The sequence below is a fragment of the Bombus pascuorum genome, chromosome 2, assembly GCF_905332965.1.
Source record: "Bombus pascuorum chromosome 2, iyBomPasc1.1, whole genome shotgun sequence".
Classification (NCBI taxonomy): domain Eukaryota; kingdom Metazoa; phylum Arthropoda; class Insecta; order Hymenoptera; family Apidae; genus Bombus; species Bombus pascuorum.
The window spans coordinates 5,606,664-5,622,692 of record NC_083489.1 but is presented as its reverse complement, the minus strand read 5'-3'; the positions used below and the strand labels follow the sequence as shown (position 1 = coordinate 5,622,692).

Here is a 16,029-nt window from a genome sequence, read left to right as displayed (position 1 = left end):
TGAAACAGCCTATGGTGATTACGTATGTACGTAGATTGGTAAAATTTGACATCAATCTGAAAATGTGTATAGAAGTTACAAATTGCTTACTGCAAACCTAAATAAACCAAAATACAGAAGACCTAATATACATTATTAAAAGTAGAAATTACAATTCTAATTCCTGCGCATTTTCAAAGTTTCAATGTTACCAAATAAACCGTGATAATTATGTCTTATTATAACGCTAATGAAATTTCAAAATGTTTTATATAAATTTTTTTTTATTTTTATTTTGGTTTTTTTACAATTTATCCTGATGGACATTTGGCAAAGTGTTATATCTTATTGGTGAAAAAAAAATAAAATAAAAATAAATATCGCATGTGGGTGGCCACCCCCAGCGGGGTGCCAGCTTCGTTTTTTCTAAGTTATATCTTTTATGAGGTCTATTGGGTGTTTCCTTTTTAGTCTTTTTTTTATATAAATGTCTAAATATTTTCGTTGGACAATGGCACAGTGTGTAGAAAAAGGTTAAGATCCTGCTATCTCCTGCCATCTGACGAATCGATTCTCATGAAATCCGATGTAGCCCAACGAATATTTCTTAACCTTACAGAACACACTTTGAAATTAAGAAGCCGCCTATGCTATATGTCACGTTATAAAGTATACATTTTTTCAACTAAATCCTTTTCCCAAGATATTTTGGACCGTTGATATTAATAAAATAAATATACATATACCCTTGAATCTTTACGATTATTTTCCACATGAAAACTTATAGAATAATACTAAGCTAAAGAGGTAGGGGTAATAGACCTGTCGACAGGCCAGACGGTGGACTGATGTGATTTTTCCTCACATGTGCACTGATGTGATTGTTGTCTACGTGTGCACTGATGTGATTTTTGTCCACCTGTGCACCATAGGATTAATGACTAACAACAGTCGACTTACTCAAACGCTTAGCTATTATACAGCAACATACACGAGAAGATCATTTATTGCTTTGTTAAACCGCTTAACGATTACATAGAAAAAAGAGACAATGACCTGCTATAACTCAAGAAGATGAATTGATTCACCTGAAATCCAATGTAGTCGAACGAATTTCTTAATGACTGACGACTTACTTAGACACAGCAATTAGCAACGTGATTGCACGACAAAATTATCGATTCTTTTCGCGATACTTTCTACGAATACTAACGGAACACAACCGAAGAACCGGACGTCTGAAACACTAGTGACAATGAATCGATGAATATCAATGATGAAATTAGCGGTATTTAAATATTTTCAAACGTTAAACGGAGATTAATGTTGGATCCGTGTACGATTGCAGGGGGTCCAAAGCGTAACTTTCCTCAGGATAATGCGAAGCCTGGAGAGGTTATCGGGTAGCGATCAAGACTGCGATCAGGAGATGTATATCGACCTAGACGACGCTTCCGTCGATTCGCTTACCGGAAAACGAAGTCGCCACCATGTCGTTGGCGCGGAGGTAAGGACTTTTCTTCTATTTTCGGTGTAATTAAGTCCGACGTGCTAGCGGAGGCACTTCGAGGCCGGATAAATTAAATTCTACTCAAACTAAAATAGCCTGTGTTACTCGTTTCTTTGCGCTTGGGCACTTCTTATAGCACTGTGCAGGAATAAAAATGCGAGAATACGTGGAGTTGTATATATACATATATATAAATTAGACGTGTACATTGATGATTAAAAACATCGGCATAAATCGCGTTTTCCAATATTTTTAAGTTTTTGCTAAGGTACTGTGCTAGAGTAAACATAAGGACACGATAAAATTCTGCGAAGAAAGCATAATGAATAAAAATTCTCACATGGTGTACATCATATTTTCTTGGTATGATTTGTTATAATATGAAATTTAATAATTTATATGGATTGATTTACCTCACTGTAGTTACAGTATTAATTCCTTAAGATTCGAGATTAATTACAAATTCAAGAACTTTACCTCGCTTATTATATAAAAAGTCATTCATAAAAATGAACAGATTTTTCGTCGACGGCAGCAGGATAAGATGAATAATATACGAAGATAAATTGTCAATTATCAATATGTCTGTACCATAAAAATAATACATGCGTATATTATGCAGTTAAACTATGATCACTGCATACATGTGAGAGTTACGCGTAAAAGAAAATACAAAGATAAAGTTATCACATACTGAGCTTTGTAAACGCTCTGAACAGGTTATTTTAGTTCTTGTAGAAGCATACAACATATACAGAGATAACAAGGAGGATATATTTAGAATAATATATATTCAAATGAAATCTAAAATTGCAAATATTTTTCATTAGCATCGATTAAGATTCGGTACGTTCAACAGAGTTTCTACAATTTCACAATAATTTTGTTTCCAAGAAGAGCTGTACAGGTGCAGCAACTTTCTGTTATCTTCCTTTGATTGATTAGAGATAACGTTTGTTGTAGTTCCAATTCAATTAACGTAACTGATATACGGAAATAAGTACTCGTGTACTTATTCTTTATAAATAACGATAAGACAATTAACTTGTAAATGAAATATTGGAACGATACGTGGATTGCTATACTCGCAAGAAATATCACCAGTAAATGTATCTGTCGATTGCCTTTTCGAAAAAAGGACTGCAAGCGAGAATCTAATTACGTATCATCGTAGTTTGTACAGAGAATATACGTGTAAGTGTAGCAGCAAATAAAATTATATTATAGATATCAGAGCAATCTTAATCTTATCTGTTACATTACGAGTAACTTGAATTTCCAGAGGATATTAGAATACGACTCGTTATATAATTCCGTGATTATACCGTACATAATGAAAATACATCGATGAAATGCGAGGATCAATGCGAGAAGTTTCGCCTCTGATACGTCTTGGAAAAAAAGATGGAGAACACAGTTTCATTAATCAGCATTGTAATCAGCGTTTCTTATTAAAAGTAAACAGAGGTCACTTCAGAGGAATATTCCAAATAAAATTCATTTTTCTCTAATATCTTCTTCCATCGATCGGTCGTACTTGTAAATTCCATAAACCTTTCGTAAGTTTGCTTTCGTCGTTGAAATACTCAAATACTCGATCTGGGGAAAATTCTTCCCTGCTAATTTAGGAACGAGAAAGAAAAATAATTAGCGAAGTAATTAGAATAGTGGAAGGAGCGAACATAACATTAATGAGTCTTTTCGAAACGATTAAAAAGGTGGGTGAGGAGAGTGACAGTAGTGGCAGCGAGAGAAGCCCGAAACAAGCGAAAAGAAGAAATCGCGGAGGACCACCGACGACGAGAAGACGAAAAAGTGGAATTTCTGCGCGGGAAAGGAACTTGAGGAGGCTCGAGAGCAACGAGAGAGAAAGAATGAGAATGCATTCCCTAAATGACGCTTTCGAGGTAATTTTCCACGCGTTACAAAATACCTACGATTCGTGAGCAGCTTTTCACGACACACTTCAATCGTCCTAAAAAAAAAACAATAAATGTCCACGGTAAATTTACTCGTTTGAAAGTTAATCGTAGGAAATCTGAAAATCTGAATTTACGCTAACTAACAAAGATATTATATATTTAAATACTCGTTATGAAAATCTTTTACAATTATAGCATAACTGTTGCTTATGATGAAAACAATATATTTATAATATATTATAAATATATAAACATATATATATTTATTTATTTTATTACATATATATTTTGTGTCGATTCTATCGAATTGTTATATTCATGATATATTACAACGCACGTAATACGTTCGCAACAATGAGACGCTATATATTGAAAAGTACTCAAATTCAATTCAATCTTTCAATTGGTATCTTTTTATCTAGAAAAAAATTACACGTCAATTCGTGATATTATCAAACTACAAAATCTCCAACTTCTATTTCCAATATAATAAAGCACAGTTACCTAAGTCGATAGGAAATTTCATTTTTCAAACCACGTATTGAACGCGGTAACTTTATCCTTTCGAATACCTCGTTCCAATACGATCTTATTATTTCATATCCCCAAAGGCTTTTTCTTCCATGCTCCGCACAATACTCCGTTCAACGGAATAATAGAAGCGTAATATCTAGGAGATGTTGCCAGTCAGTGCCGGATCTGCCTTGAGCGTGGGCGATTCGTGTAGTACTTGAGATGTTATTTAAGGGCGGAGACGCGCGGTGGGGTGTGAAATAAGGGAATCCAGAGTTGTAAACTTCATATGGTAGCTCGTTGCATCGCCTTATGCAAAAGTCATCTTTCCGCAAAGAGGTCGAGGAGAAATAGACAGACAACGAGATATGGATATCGTAAGACATAGAAACATGTAGACATGTACAGGGTGTTGAGAACATTTTGAATATTTATAATACAATTGTAGATATCAAGGATATTGAACGAATGAAAAAAGTTCATGTACAAAACTATCGTTTCAAATTATAAAAGAATTTAGTTTTAGAGATAGAAATATACTGATAGCTAAGGAAGTAATCGGCTGACGAACCTTTCTCTCTATTTCACTCGCACTTCGCGTTTCTCGCTTTGATGACAGTTGGAATCCAATTATCATTTATTTCCTCAGAGTGAAAAACATAGAGTACGAGTGAGATAGAGAAAAATATTCGTTAGCTGATTCATTAACCTGCATAATAGCCTAACTATTTAGTAGTATACTTCTAACGTAAAGTCGAATGGTAATTAGAAAAATAGGTTTGAAGCGATATTTTTGTACGTGAACTTACTTCATCGTCTAAAATCACAGCTTATCAAATGTCATTTATTTATTAACACCCTGTAAGAATAAAATATTTTAAGGAACTTTTCTATGTTTAAATGGTTTCTATGGATAAATTCTTACTCGTGTCTTTATTTTATTAATCTTTTCTGAAATCTTCTCTGTGATATAAATACCTAGCTTCTCTAGCATCCACAACTTCAATTGTAATTGAAGTGTCGACTTTATCGGGAATAATGTTATCATTTTCAGCAACTACGCGAAGTGATACCACACGTAAAAATGGAAAGGAAACTCAGCAAAATAGAGACGCTTACGTTGGCCAAGAATTACATAATGGCCCTGACAAACGTCATATGCGAAATGCGTGGCGAGGAGCAACCGTATACGTAAGTAGTTTTATCAATTCGTACGCGAATTCGTTTAAAAGGATTGTACGTAATAATAAAAAAAGATAAAAAAGAAAGCAGAAGGACAGAATCGCGATTATCGATAAGAGAAAATAAGACATCTTTGCGGCAAATCAATTACACTTGATTAACTTCGAGACTATCGCGTAATTCTGTTTTACCTGAGCGTCCTCGGTAATCCACGGTAAACGTAATCTGTTGATAAAGATAATGCCCGTAGAGATATTCAAATTTCGTATTTTAAAATGCCATTCGAAACATAATAACTTATTTTCTAGTTTCTAGTGTAACGACAGCTTGTGTTTCACGTTCACACAATCTATACGTCAGAAAAAAAAGTAGGGCAGTCGTTAAAATATTTCTCTTTGGTACTCTTCCTTTGCTATATCGTAAGAATTCTGTATTTTATATGTACGTACTTCAGTTATATTTCAATTAATTATTAAATGGATTTTCACGGTTCAAGTCGAAGGCATGGTTTTAATGCACACTTTTTTCTTTCCCCTTTTTTTTTTTTTTTTTTTTTTTATGTTTTAACATCACGTCAATTGCGTATAGTCAGTGAGGATAATAAAGATTGAAAATATTACGAGGATTAGATCTTGTTATGTAACGTCGCGTCTTTCAGAAAAAAGAAAACCTGTGGTGATCAAAGCAGTTGAGACTTTTATTTAGAGTTTCCTTAATCTGGAATTTAAAACGAGACTCTCTGTATCTAGGGCAATTCGATAGGATAGGTTCAACGATAATTTCAAATATCACACGTTGGTGAGTGACATTTGGAAATTCTTTAAATAATCGACTTTTGCAAGAGGCGTTTCGAATGTCGTGTACGTCGATGTAACCGAGTTAGAGTACAACGTCCGATTGCCATTAAACGGTCGAAGATGCACCGCTTTTTCTTTATTTTCACCGTTCTTTCAACGCCTCGATGCTTTCTCGTCCGTTGCACTCGCATACTTACATATTTCCAAATATCTTGCTTCTTTCTTATTTATCATTCCATCCCACTGATCGAAGACTACGATATAATTTCAAATAGGGTTACAGAATTCTTCTTTTGAATCCATTTAACAAATTATTAATTATTATGTCTCGGTATTAGCAAAGACACGATCAGTTTCTTCGTGACATTATTATACATGTGGTTTTTCATTGAAATTTTCGTAGAAAGTTTTGATCGTATGCAGTAAGAATTAATTTTCAAATTTTTTATTAAAAACTTACGAATGAATGTTTAACGATATAGTTTAATATAGATAAATCCTATCCAGTAAATTGTAAGTAAAGTAAATAATTATAAATTATAAATAATTATTCTGAGTAAATTAAACTTCAGTTCTATGCTCTCGATGAATAACGAAACAGGAATTATTCTAGTGAAATTAATTGTCTTGATTCCGTGTGACAAATGCTCGAATCTGATATCATCGACAAGTCATTTAATCGATCTGTACCATCGTTATCAAAAATCGGAAGACTTTATAAAGACAGAGATTAAAGTAAGAATTTTATACGACTTCGAACACGTAAAATACTCGTCGAAAATTCGAATCAGCTGAATTACTTTCCTTAACGCGTATACGTCATGTATAAAATTCATTACATCATTTTATAAAGCGTTAAAAACGCAACCGAAAATATCGTTTCGAATATCGAAAGATATTCATAAATATGAAGATAAAGATCAAAACGAAGAACAAGTATATTGCTACGATTTATAGTTCTACTACCAAAAGTAAATCAATTAAAGTCAAATAAAATAATCATCAAGTAATCGATTAAAAATATTCAATTTCCTTATTTCGTTATAAAAATAGCACAAACTTTCTGTCTTTCCAAATGCATTCAGGAAATTCTGATTTCTCAACGCGAATGAGGATTTTACAAATATCTCTATCAGTAATTAATTTCTGAATTCCCCGACCTTCTTTCATTGATTGTAAATATCCGTTGCCGTGACATTATCTTCTAATTGCAAAACGAACAGCGAGCAGTAGTTGTTAATTCTGATAGGAGCTGTGCATACCAAGTAAATTAGTTACATGAACATTTATATTCCGATCGTACTGCGACTCGTTGCCACAAATTTCACATTTCACGGCGATTGCGCTCGCTGAACCCTAAATGGTGCAATCGAAATGTCTTCATTAACATCGGATTCGCGTTTTATCGAATTTGAACATTCCGTGTGTATATATATATATATATATAAAGATACATATATATACATTCGCTAGCCGACCACGTTCAAGATAAATAGAATATTATTCGTTATTATTTATTAACGTTAACATTCGCCGATATCGAATCGACATTCGAAAGCAAAGACAGCAATTTTATCGGCGACCTTTGCTTTATCCGTTGTCGGAATACTCGTCTTACTGGCATTATCTTTCCTTCTGCCGCGAATAAACTAAACACCGATTAACGCTTTGCTTAATTTTTGACTTTGAAATTCTTCTTCGGCGAAATTTATCGATTTCGCAAATATACAAAAATTGAATGCTTCTCTGTTTTCCTTTCTGCTCTTCCTTTCCTCGGATGATCAATCGATGTTTCATCGACAATCTCAGGATCGACACTGTTCGATGCGATGACACAAAGATTTGTTCGATCGTTGGCGAAAAAGGAAAAAGAAAAATCGAGAAAGATGCGAAGGAAAACACTTGGTCAACATCGAAATTATAAGATAACATTGTAAGATAACGGGCAAGATAGTGGTATCGTGTCAGCTTAATTGCATCATAGGCATCGAAGTTGTAATGCAGCGTCAGTAAATATTGGAAAATATCAAAAGTTGGTCGGTCGACATGTACAAACTTCGTTTCACAATTTTAAAAGATGACCGTTTAAAAGAAATTCGCCAATAAATATTTAGCGTGAAATCAAGAACGAGTTCAATTTTTTTAACATCCATAATTTACGGAGCCACTCCGCTCCTCTTGCCTCTGTCGCGTATTCAATGAAAAGAGACATCTCTCGCATGCGCCGTACAATTCGTACCCAAATGCGGAATAATTAACGAAGAGAAATTCGAAAGTGTTTTCGGTAACCGCGTTAAATCACGACAACTCGATTTATCTCTCAGTCGTTGGAGTAGAGCCAACAGCCTGTCTTTGCCACGAAAACAGGCCTCATCAACGGTACATTGACTAAGAAAACAAAAGATAGTGACGCGATGCTGTTTCTTTCATGCTTACGTTTTTTTCTTTCTCGTGTGAGCGTCACAAGGCCAAGGTAATTAATTGCATTATGATTCATTGCGTCTGAAAGCAGCGTCATATCGTAACATGCAAATAACGTTAATAAACTATGGCATGCGTTACATATGATATGTATAATGCTCGCAATATTGGGAATAGTAATGTAATACGATTTAAACATAGTTTTAGATTTAATAAAATTGTTCTATTCCGAGAGCAGAGATATTGTCACAATACGAAGCTATCGAATCTTGTTCGTAATTCGTAAATTGTTGGAAATATCATCGAATTTTCGATCAGCGTTCTGTTTACTGAAAATGTTTTAAAATGCCCTTTAAGACGCTACAAGATCTATCGGATTGAGAGTAGTAAATACAGGGAATAATACACCAGAAATAAAACGCATAATTATCTCTCGTCGTATTAAAGATATCCGAATAAGTACTTGAGATAAAAGTTAAATAACTTCGTAAAATGTTATTTCTTTCGACTTTTTTCGGTAGTATTTTATTTCAAAGCTTTTATTTCTGATTAAATCAACTATTTTTTATTGACTTTAATTATTTATTTGTTACTTTAGTACGTTATTATTTTCACTATTTACCCTTTTTAACGAATAAAAGAAGTAAGTGCTGATAATTATCTTTAGACGTTCAATTTTTCTCTTACAAAGGTAAGGAAAAAAGTATAATTGTATTTCTAATAAAATATTGACGATAGTTTAGTTTATTTTTTAGTCTGAAGGAGATAGACCTTTCGAAAACAAGCAAGAACACTTTGTGCTTCGTTTAAACGTTGCTCTTAATATTTCCCTGTATCTCTTACAAGAAAATAAAACACTTTAATATTTTGTTTCTGATAATTCACTCTGCGGATACGATATTCATTTTAGAGACTTCGAAAGACCATGAACTTTATATCTCAGTCGATTGAACGCAAAAACTGCAAATATGTACATGCACGAGACATTTAAACGCGTTTAAATTGTTTCTCTATAAAATAGAAAGTAAATTAGCTAGTACCACTAGCCACGCACTACTCGAAATATCAATAGGATCGCCCACTCGAATGTTTTGCATTTCACAGAGAACTATTCAGCTCTTTGGTCGTTAAAAAATATTGCTATATCGTATACACTGTCGTCCATAAATACTTGAACAATTCCAAATTATTACAAAGATATGAAATACGCTTGAAATGGATCTCTTTAATATAATTTTGGCCTTTGATCTTATCTCGAGCAATCATATACAATTAGCAGATATTGATCGAAATAACAGTTAATATTAATTAATATAAACGAAAGAGCGATATAATTGAAGATTTATAAAAGTTGACGTGTCAATAGATTTACAGTATTTGGGTCTTCGAACAATTGAAATATGTGTCTCGAACCACTTTCTAAACGTTTATGTAGATTTAGTAAGGAGTCAGCTACTCGTTACAGATACATAAAGAACTTGTACAATACAGAAATATTTAAATTTACAGAACGTTTGATTCCATTGATGGGAAGAGAAGGAAGAATTAATAATAGGAAAATGTTCTTGGATCAAAAATATCGTCCTTTTGATTGATTTGCGCTAGATATTTATAGATGGTAGTGTACGTTATATTCTTGTGATATCCAACGTGTGATTAAACGTGGAAGAACTACTTGAATACTATAATTATATGCTGTGATGTTATTAAAATATTCGAGAATATTGCAACAAGTTTAAAAATACCATTGAAACAATAACAGCTACAATGATAATTAGCAAAGCAATTATAAATACCAGCTTCGATACGGAGTTAACTAAATTTACAACAGAACAATCGTATTATGTCGATAATTACATTCCAATCGTACGTCATACGGTCTGTCTGGAAATCCCTTTGGCGGGCAAGGGGCTGTTACGAAAACAGAGAGCAATTAAAATAACACGAGACAATTGAATTTCAGATTCGTCGATGGCGAGTGTGGCTCTAGCAGCGGCGACAGCACAGGCCAATTAGAATTAAGTGGCGGTGAACAACCGGAAGAAGCATCTCCAGCATCGATGCACGAAACTAACAACAATAGCCTACTTCATGAAGATTTAGAGCGCAGGATACCGTAGCTGGCCCAATTGCGTGCGAAAGTGATCGATCCTCGTTGACAAATCCCAGTTCGATGAAGCTAAACTTCGTTTCTGGTAACGAACCGTGAAGAAAAAAAGAATCGGTCATGAATTTTAAAGCTTCGTAAATTAAAAGGAGTAAAAAAAGAAAAGAGAAATCATAGATAACGACAGTGACAAGAAAAGAAAAAAAGAAAAAGAAGAAAAGAAAAGAAGGCTTCATCGAACCTAAGTAAAAGAGGAACGGGAAAGCTAAGAGAGAATCATCGTCGTCGAAACGGTCGTATTAAATAGCCACTCGAGATTTATCGAAGAAGATGCAATTCGGCTTTTACGAAATGATCCGTCCAAGGTCGACCTCTGGAGATCTTTCGAAGGCCAACAAGGTGCGAGGATGACAGAAAAAGAAAAAAAGACTGACTTCACGGCCAGTCCGGCTGCAGAATTCTCTGCTTCTTCGTCTCTTTTTTTTCTTTTCTCTTTGTCGCGAACTTTTTCTCCTCCTTTTTCCGGTGACATCGGCCAGTTACCTTGAAACACCTCGATCTTTCGACCACAAGCGACACCGATGTAAAATGGCTGAGACTGTATCGATTGTCACGGATCCGTACCATCGTTGTACCCATTTTCAATGTATTAATCACGTGCCAAAGGTATCCGAACAGAAACGAGGAACGAGCAAACATCGAGATAGTTTAGTCGGTTCGAAACGATCGAAAGAAATAGAAAGGGAGCGAGCTTACTACTCTCCTTGAGATTCGCGATTGTTTGAAAGAAGATAATTCGAAGGAAGATTGGAAGATTCGCACGATGCTTGGCTGGAATTTGAAGGATTTCGAGGTCGACGCCGTAAGATCGGATCGCATCGACGACGATAAACGATCAGATTGCGACTCGATGAAAAATAAAAAGATATAAAGTGTGAGAAACTGTGATAGAATTTCGTATTAGAACTTCGTTGCACATCGTGCCGCGCGCGACACTGTGCTAAATACTTTTTTGTTTCTTTGTGGTAATCGTCTACGGGCTGCAAGTTGAATAGAAACCGATGGGGACGTTCGTCGGGCCGGAACGAGCCGTCTCCGGAAGAGACGATCGAAACAGGACGACACACGACAGCCGTTGACCGCTGCAGAGCAACAACGAACGAAAAAGATGGAAGTGACCGCGGTAAAAAGAAATATATATATATATATATATTGGGTTCGTTTAACGCGGTTTACGCATCAAACGGAACGCACCGCTTCGAAAGTTAAAATATTTCCTTTAAAACTCGCTGTTACTATTGCCAAATGATTTTGATCGGAACGTAATGACGTTTAAAAATTTCGAAATGAGAAATTTTAAGCGATTCTCGTGTCAATAACCATGCAAGTGGGTAAATTGTTAATAGAAATAAATATGACAAGAGGAAACTGATATTAGTGGCAGTAACAGTAAGAGAATTGTAACAAAAATAATATACGAAAAAGCAAAGGGCTCCGTTTAATGTCTGAATCGAGTGGAAAGAAACGGGCGTAAATATATCTGAAGACACGGACTTCGAAAAATAACGCGTACCTTAGACATATACATATTATATATATATTAATATATACGTGTGTTGATGTTAGCACGTTGGTGATTGATGCGATGTATATTAATCACGAATGTGGTAATATAATAATTTACTGTATTATCTCGAGAACGGGGACCAGAGACATCGACTTAAGTTACCAGATCTCGCTAAAAGGCGAGATACACACGCTTCGACTAGCTTCGTACGATCGACATCACGAAGTTTGCGCTTCTCTCTTCGGTAAAAGAGCGGGCGATGCATTTAATCGATAATGTTCACGGTCGATGCACGAAACTAGTCGCGCACGATTTTCATCTTTCGCTTTAAACTCGAGGATGTTTCCTTCTCTTTTTTTTTTCTTTTATTTTCTTTTTTTTTTTTTTTTTTTGTACTTGTCTCCTTTTCTTACTTTTTTTTTTTTACCGATTCGAGCGCGAACAGTCGCTTCCTTTCGACGTTTTTCGTGCGATTACTGTTCGATTGCGCGTAAAGTGGTCGTCGTGCATAGCTGAATTCTATGCGTTGAAGTTAACGAATAGGTTTCACGACCAAGTGAAAGTAAAATTAGCGAAGGTGAACGAATTTAACGAGAATCCGGATGTTACGCGTACGTCTGAAAATTGTGATACTTGCCTTGCGCTGAAATCAGCGTTTCTACCGAAAAAAGAAAAGAAGAATTAGAAATTTATAGATAGTCCTCGTGACTCGTGCAGTCTGGATTTTTCAAAACTGCTAGAAAGTTTCAAACGTGAGCTGCGTCTTCTCATAAAATGACTTGAACGTTTCGTCAGTATTCCAGTTGACCTGATCAGAGGTCCGAATGTCAAATTAAAACTGCATTCTTGGACCTGTGACGAGGTTGAATATAATTCGAGTGAAACGTTGACATTACTTCGTATAAAAGAAAATCAAGCTACATACATATGTCTAAGAATTTGTGTCAGTTTTAACTACTTAATATATAAATTTGTGATGTTTCGAATGGCCTGAATACATTAGAGACTTATAGCAGTGTCAGATAAAAATTTCACTGTTTTTACCGTTAAAACTGTCGGATCGTCTTCCTTTTATTAATGCTTGATTCGAAAGTTTCGTAAATATTTCTTCCTTAACTTTCTACGAAACATAGCTCTCCTAATGTAAAGGAAAAGAAAACGCGACTACTCTAATTGTTACGATATAGTATGTACTTCGATCTGTAGATCATATTACGATGCCTAAATCATGCACAAAAGAATGTTATAAAAGAGTGATATCGCTCTGTCGAAATTTAAATACAAACGAATCTTATATTTGTGTGTGTGAAGCTTCCAGCTCTGTTTGACGTAATATACGATTACTATATAAGAAAGTGATATGCATGTTAAATCCTTAGTAATTAATAGTGTCGCTACGATTTTCATTTAACGTATTGACCGAGCACGAAACATTCGAAAAGAGAAAAGCAGAAATAGTTTCAATATTTCATCGTATCGTATCACCACTTTTATATTCTTTCCTTGATTTTCCTCATTTTTAACTATAATAGAAAAATTATACGTTTCGAGAGCACCGATCATATCGAATTACTAATGATTTTCAAGGATATACGCGATTAAGTACCATAAGATACGAGTAAATATAAAAAAGAAGAATGTATATATAGGTACTTGAGTTATGTTTCTATGTAGTATATATTATGTATATGTACACACATACGCAAAATTATCTATAACATAATTATATATATATATATATATGTTATATATAATTATATTATTTATATATATATATATATAAAATATATATATATAAATATATAAATATATATATATATATATTTCTCTCTTCTTCATATATATATATATATATATATATATATATATATATGTTATATATAATTATATTATTTATATATATATATGTTATATATAATTATATTATTTATATATATATATATATAAATATATAAAAATATATATATATATATAAATATATGTATGTATGTATGTATGTATGAAAATATATTTTCTAAACGAAAGAGTTTTATAAGTGACCATATTCTGCATACGCATTTGTGTGCAATCGTGTGTATACACGCACAGCGGTTGTGCGTTTGTACATGTATCGTCGAAAGAAAAAGAACGTAAGAAACAATATATGCATATGTAGATATGTATACAAATGTAACGGAGTATATATTATGTACATTGTATTCGATTCAAAAGTGCACAATCACTTATTTCTTGGTTTACCGAATCAAAAGTTTTATCGAAGATCTAATTTAAAAAATGAAAGTAGTAAGACGGTAGAAAATTTAATATTCTTTTTTAATTTCTATAGGCTTGAAGAGTCAGTCTTTTATCTCGTTTAATAACTATCTGCATTTTTATCGTAATCATAGTTATCTGCAGATATCGGATCTAAAGAGAGAAAATTTAGTCGTAGTCGAAAGAAATCGACAACGAATTTCTCCCTCTCTCTCTCTCTCTTCTTCTTCCCCCTCTACTTGGTTCATCTATAACCGCAATACTTGCAAAACTACCAAAACTCTAAATTTCTCTTACTATTAATTCGGGGAGAAAGAATCTCTACGAATTCAATTCTTAAATCAATGTGAACTAACTTGATGTTTCAAATAATTTAGATCGTGCATGGATATTGCTGTTAAAATCGGGTCTATTAAATTAGAATAGTACCTAAAGATTATTTATCACTGTATGTAATTAATTTAACATAAATCTTCACGCGACACTAACATTTTACGAATCAATAATTACATAACATCGTTCAGGATAGAAAAACTGTACGAGATTAATGAAAAATACCGATGGCAGCTAATAATTAGAAAAATTGTTCGATTTCATCGTTACATTTTCATAATGGAAAGTTTTTTCTCTCGCGAGTATGTTTGTTATATCTACGATATCTAAGAAATAATTGAATGTGTACGACTAATCCGGATGTAATGTACAAACACACAAAGGCACGTACGTGCACGAAGAGTTTGCGCACACGTATATAAGCATACGATTAAATAATGGACACGAACGTCGCGAGAAACGGAAATATATTGTCTTACAATGATGAGTCTCAAATGCGGGAACTTCCTTTCGTATGTAAGAAACAAAATTAAATTATCGCGAATTGATATTTTTCATTTAGGATACGTATGAATGCTAACTCTTCTCTACTTCACTTCTTTCTTGCGTTTTTGTTCGTTGAAAAAATCCCAGAAAGAACCAATATATATGTATATCGTGCAATCTTGAAACCGAATTTAACGTTAACGATAGAAAGTATGAAGAAGTTCCACGCCATATTTTTCATGGTTCTCTAAATGTAATTGTGCTCTTTCGAAGGAATATAACGATCGAAGCTAACGGTGATACACATTTACCATCCATTACAATTTCATACTCACGATCAGAATTGCATAATTCAAGAGAAAAAAACATATTCCTATGCCACATATTAGATTATATTGCGCACCATATTATTGTTATCGCTATGATTACTCTACGATTTGTATTATTATTATTAATTATTATTATTATTAATATAATTATTAATATTATTAATATTTTATTGATGTAGTTTAATGTCACGTTAGTACAATTCTTGTCATTTCGAGTCGATCGGCGCATATACGCGAACTCTTTGTTTCATGATGAACATGGATCATGATATTATTTATCGCTAACAATAAAAGGAACTGAGTAAAAATAGTATTTGCAATAGAAAGTAATCACGCACAAAGTTTTCTGTGCTTCTCATTCGATAATCGATATATCGTATTTTCTTGAAAATTGATCGTAACCGAACATACGAATCGACCATCATTTCTTCCTGTTTCTATTCCGAATGCTATTTTGTTCGGGTCTGATAACGAGTTACAGAATTTTACTAGCGTACGTACATAGACGAACGAGGGGAAAATTTTGTGAATACGGTAACAAATAGATGATACGTTGATCGAATATTACACGTAAAGCATAATATACTTGTATGTAGATACTAAAGGAATTTTTCGAAACATATTCTCCCT

The 16,029-nt window shown here is 33.7% G+C and overlaps 1 protein-coding gene across 7 annotated transcripts in view; it reads left to right on the top strand.

Moving 5' to 3' along the window:
- The window catches only part of LOC132904702 (class A basic helix-loop-helix protein 15-like), a 379,017-nt gene extending 365,723 nt beyond the window's left edge, over nucleotides 1–13,294 (top strand). For all 7 annotated transcript variants that reach the window (XM_060955411.1, XM_060955413.1, XM_060955412.1 and 4 more), the window contains 4 exons: nucleotides 1,328–1,486; nucleotides 3,208–3,396; nucleotides 4,979–5,115; nucleotides 10,288–13,294. In XM_060955411.1, coding sequence (XP_060811394.1) covers nucleotides 1,358–1,486; nucleotides 3,208–3,396; nucleotides 4,979–5,115; nucleotides 10,288–10,444 — 612 coding nt within the window. In that variant the 5' untranslated portion in view covers nucleotides 1,328–1,357 and the 3' untranslated portion in view covers nucleotides 10,445–13,294. The remainder of the gene's footprint in view (nucleotides 1–1,327; nucleotides 1,487–3,207; nucleotides 3,397–4,978; nucleotides 5,116–10,287) is intronic.
- The last annotated feature ends 2,735 nt before the right edge of the window (nucleotides 13,295–16,029 follow it).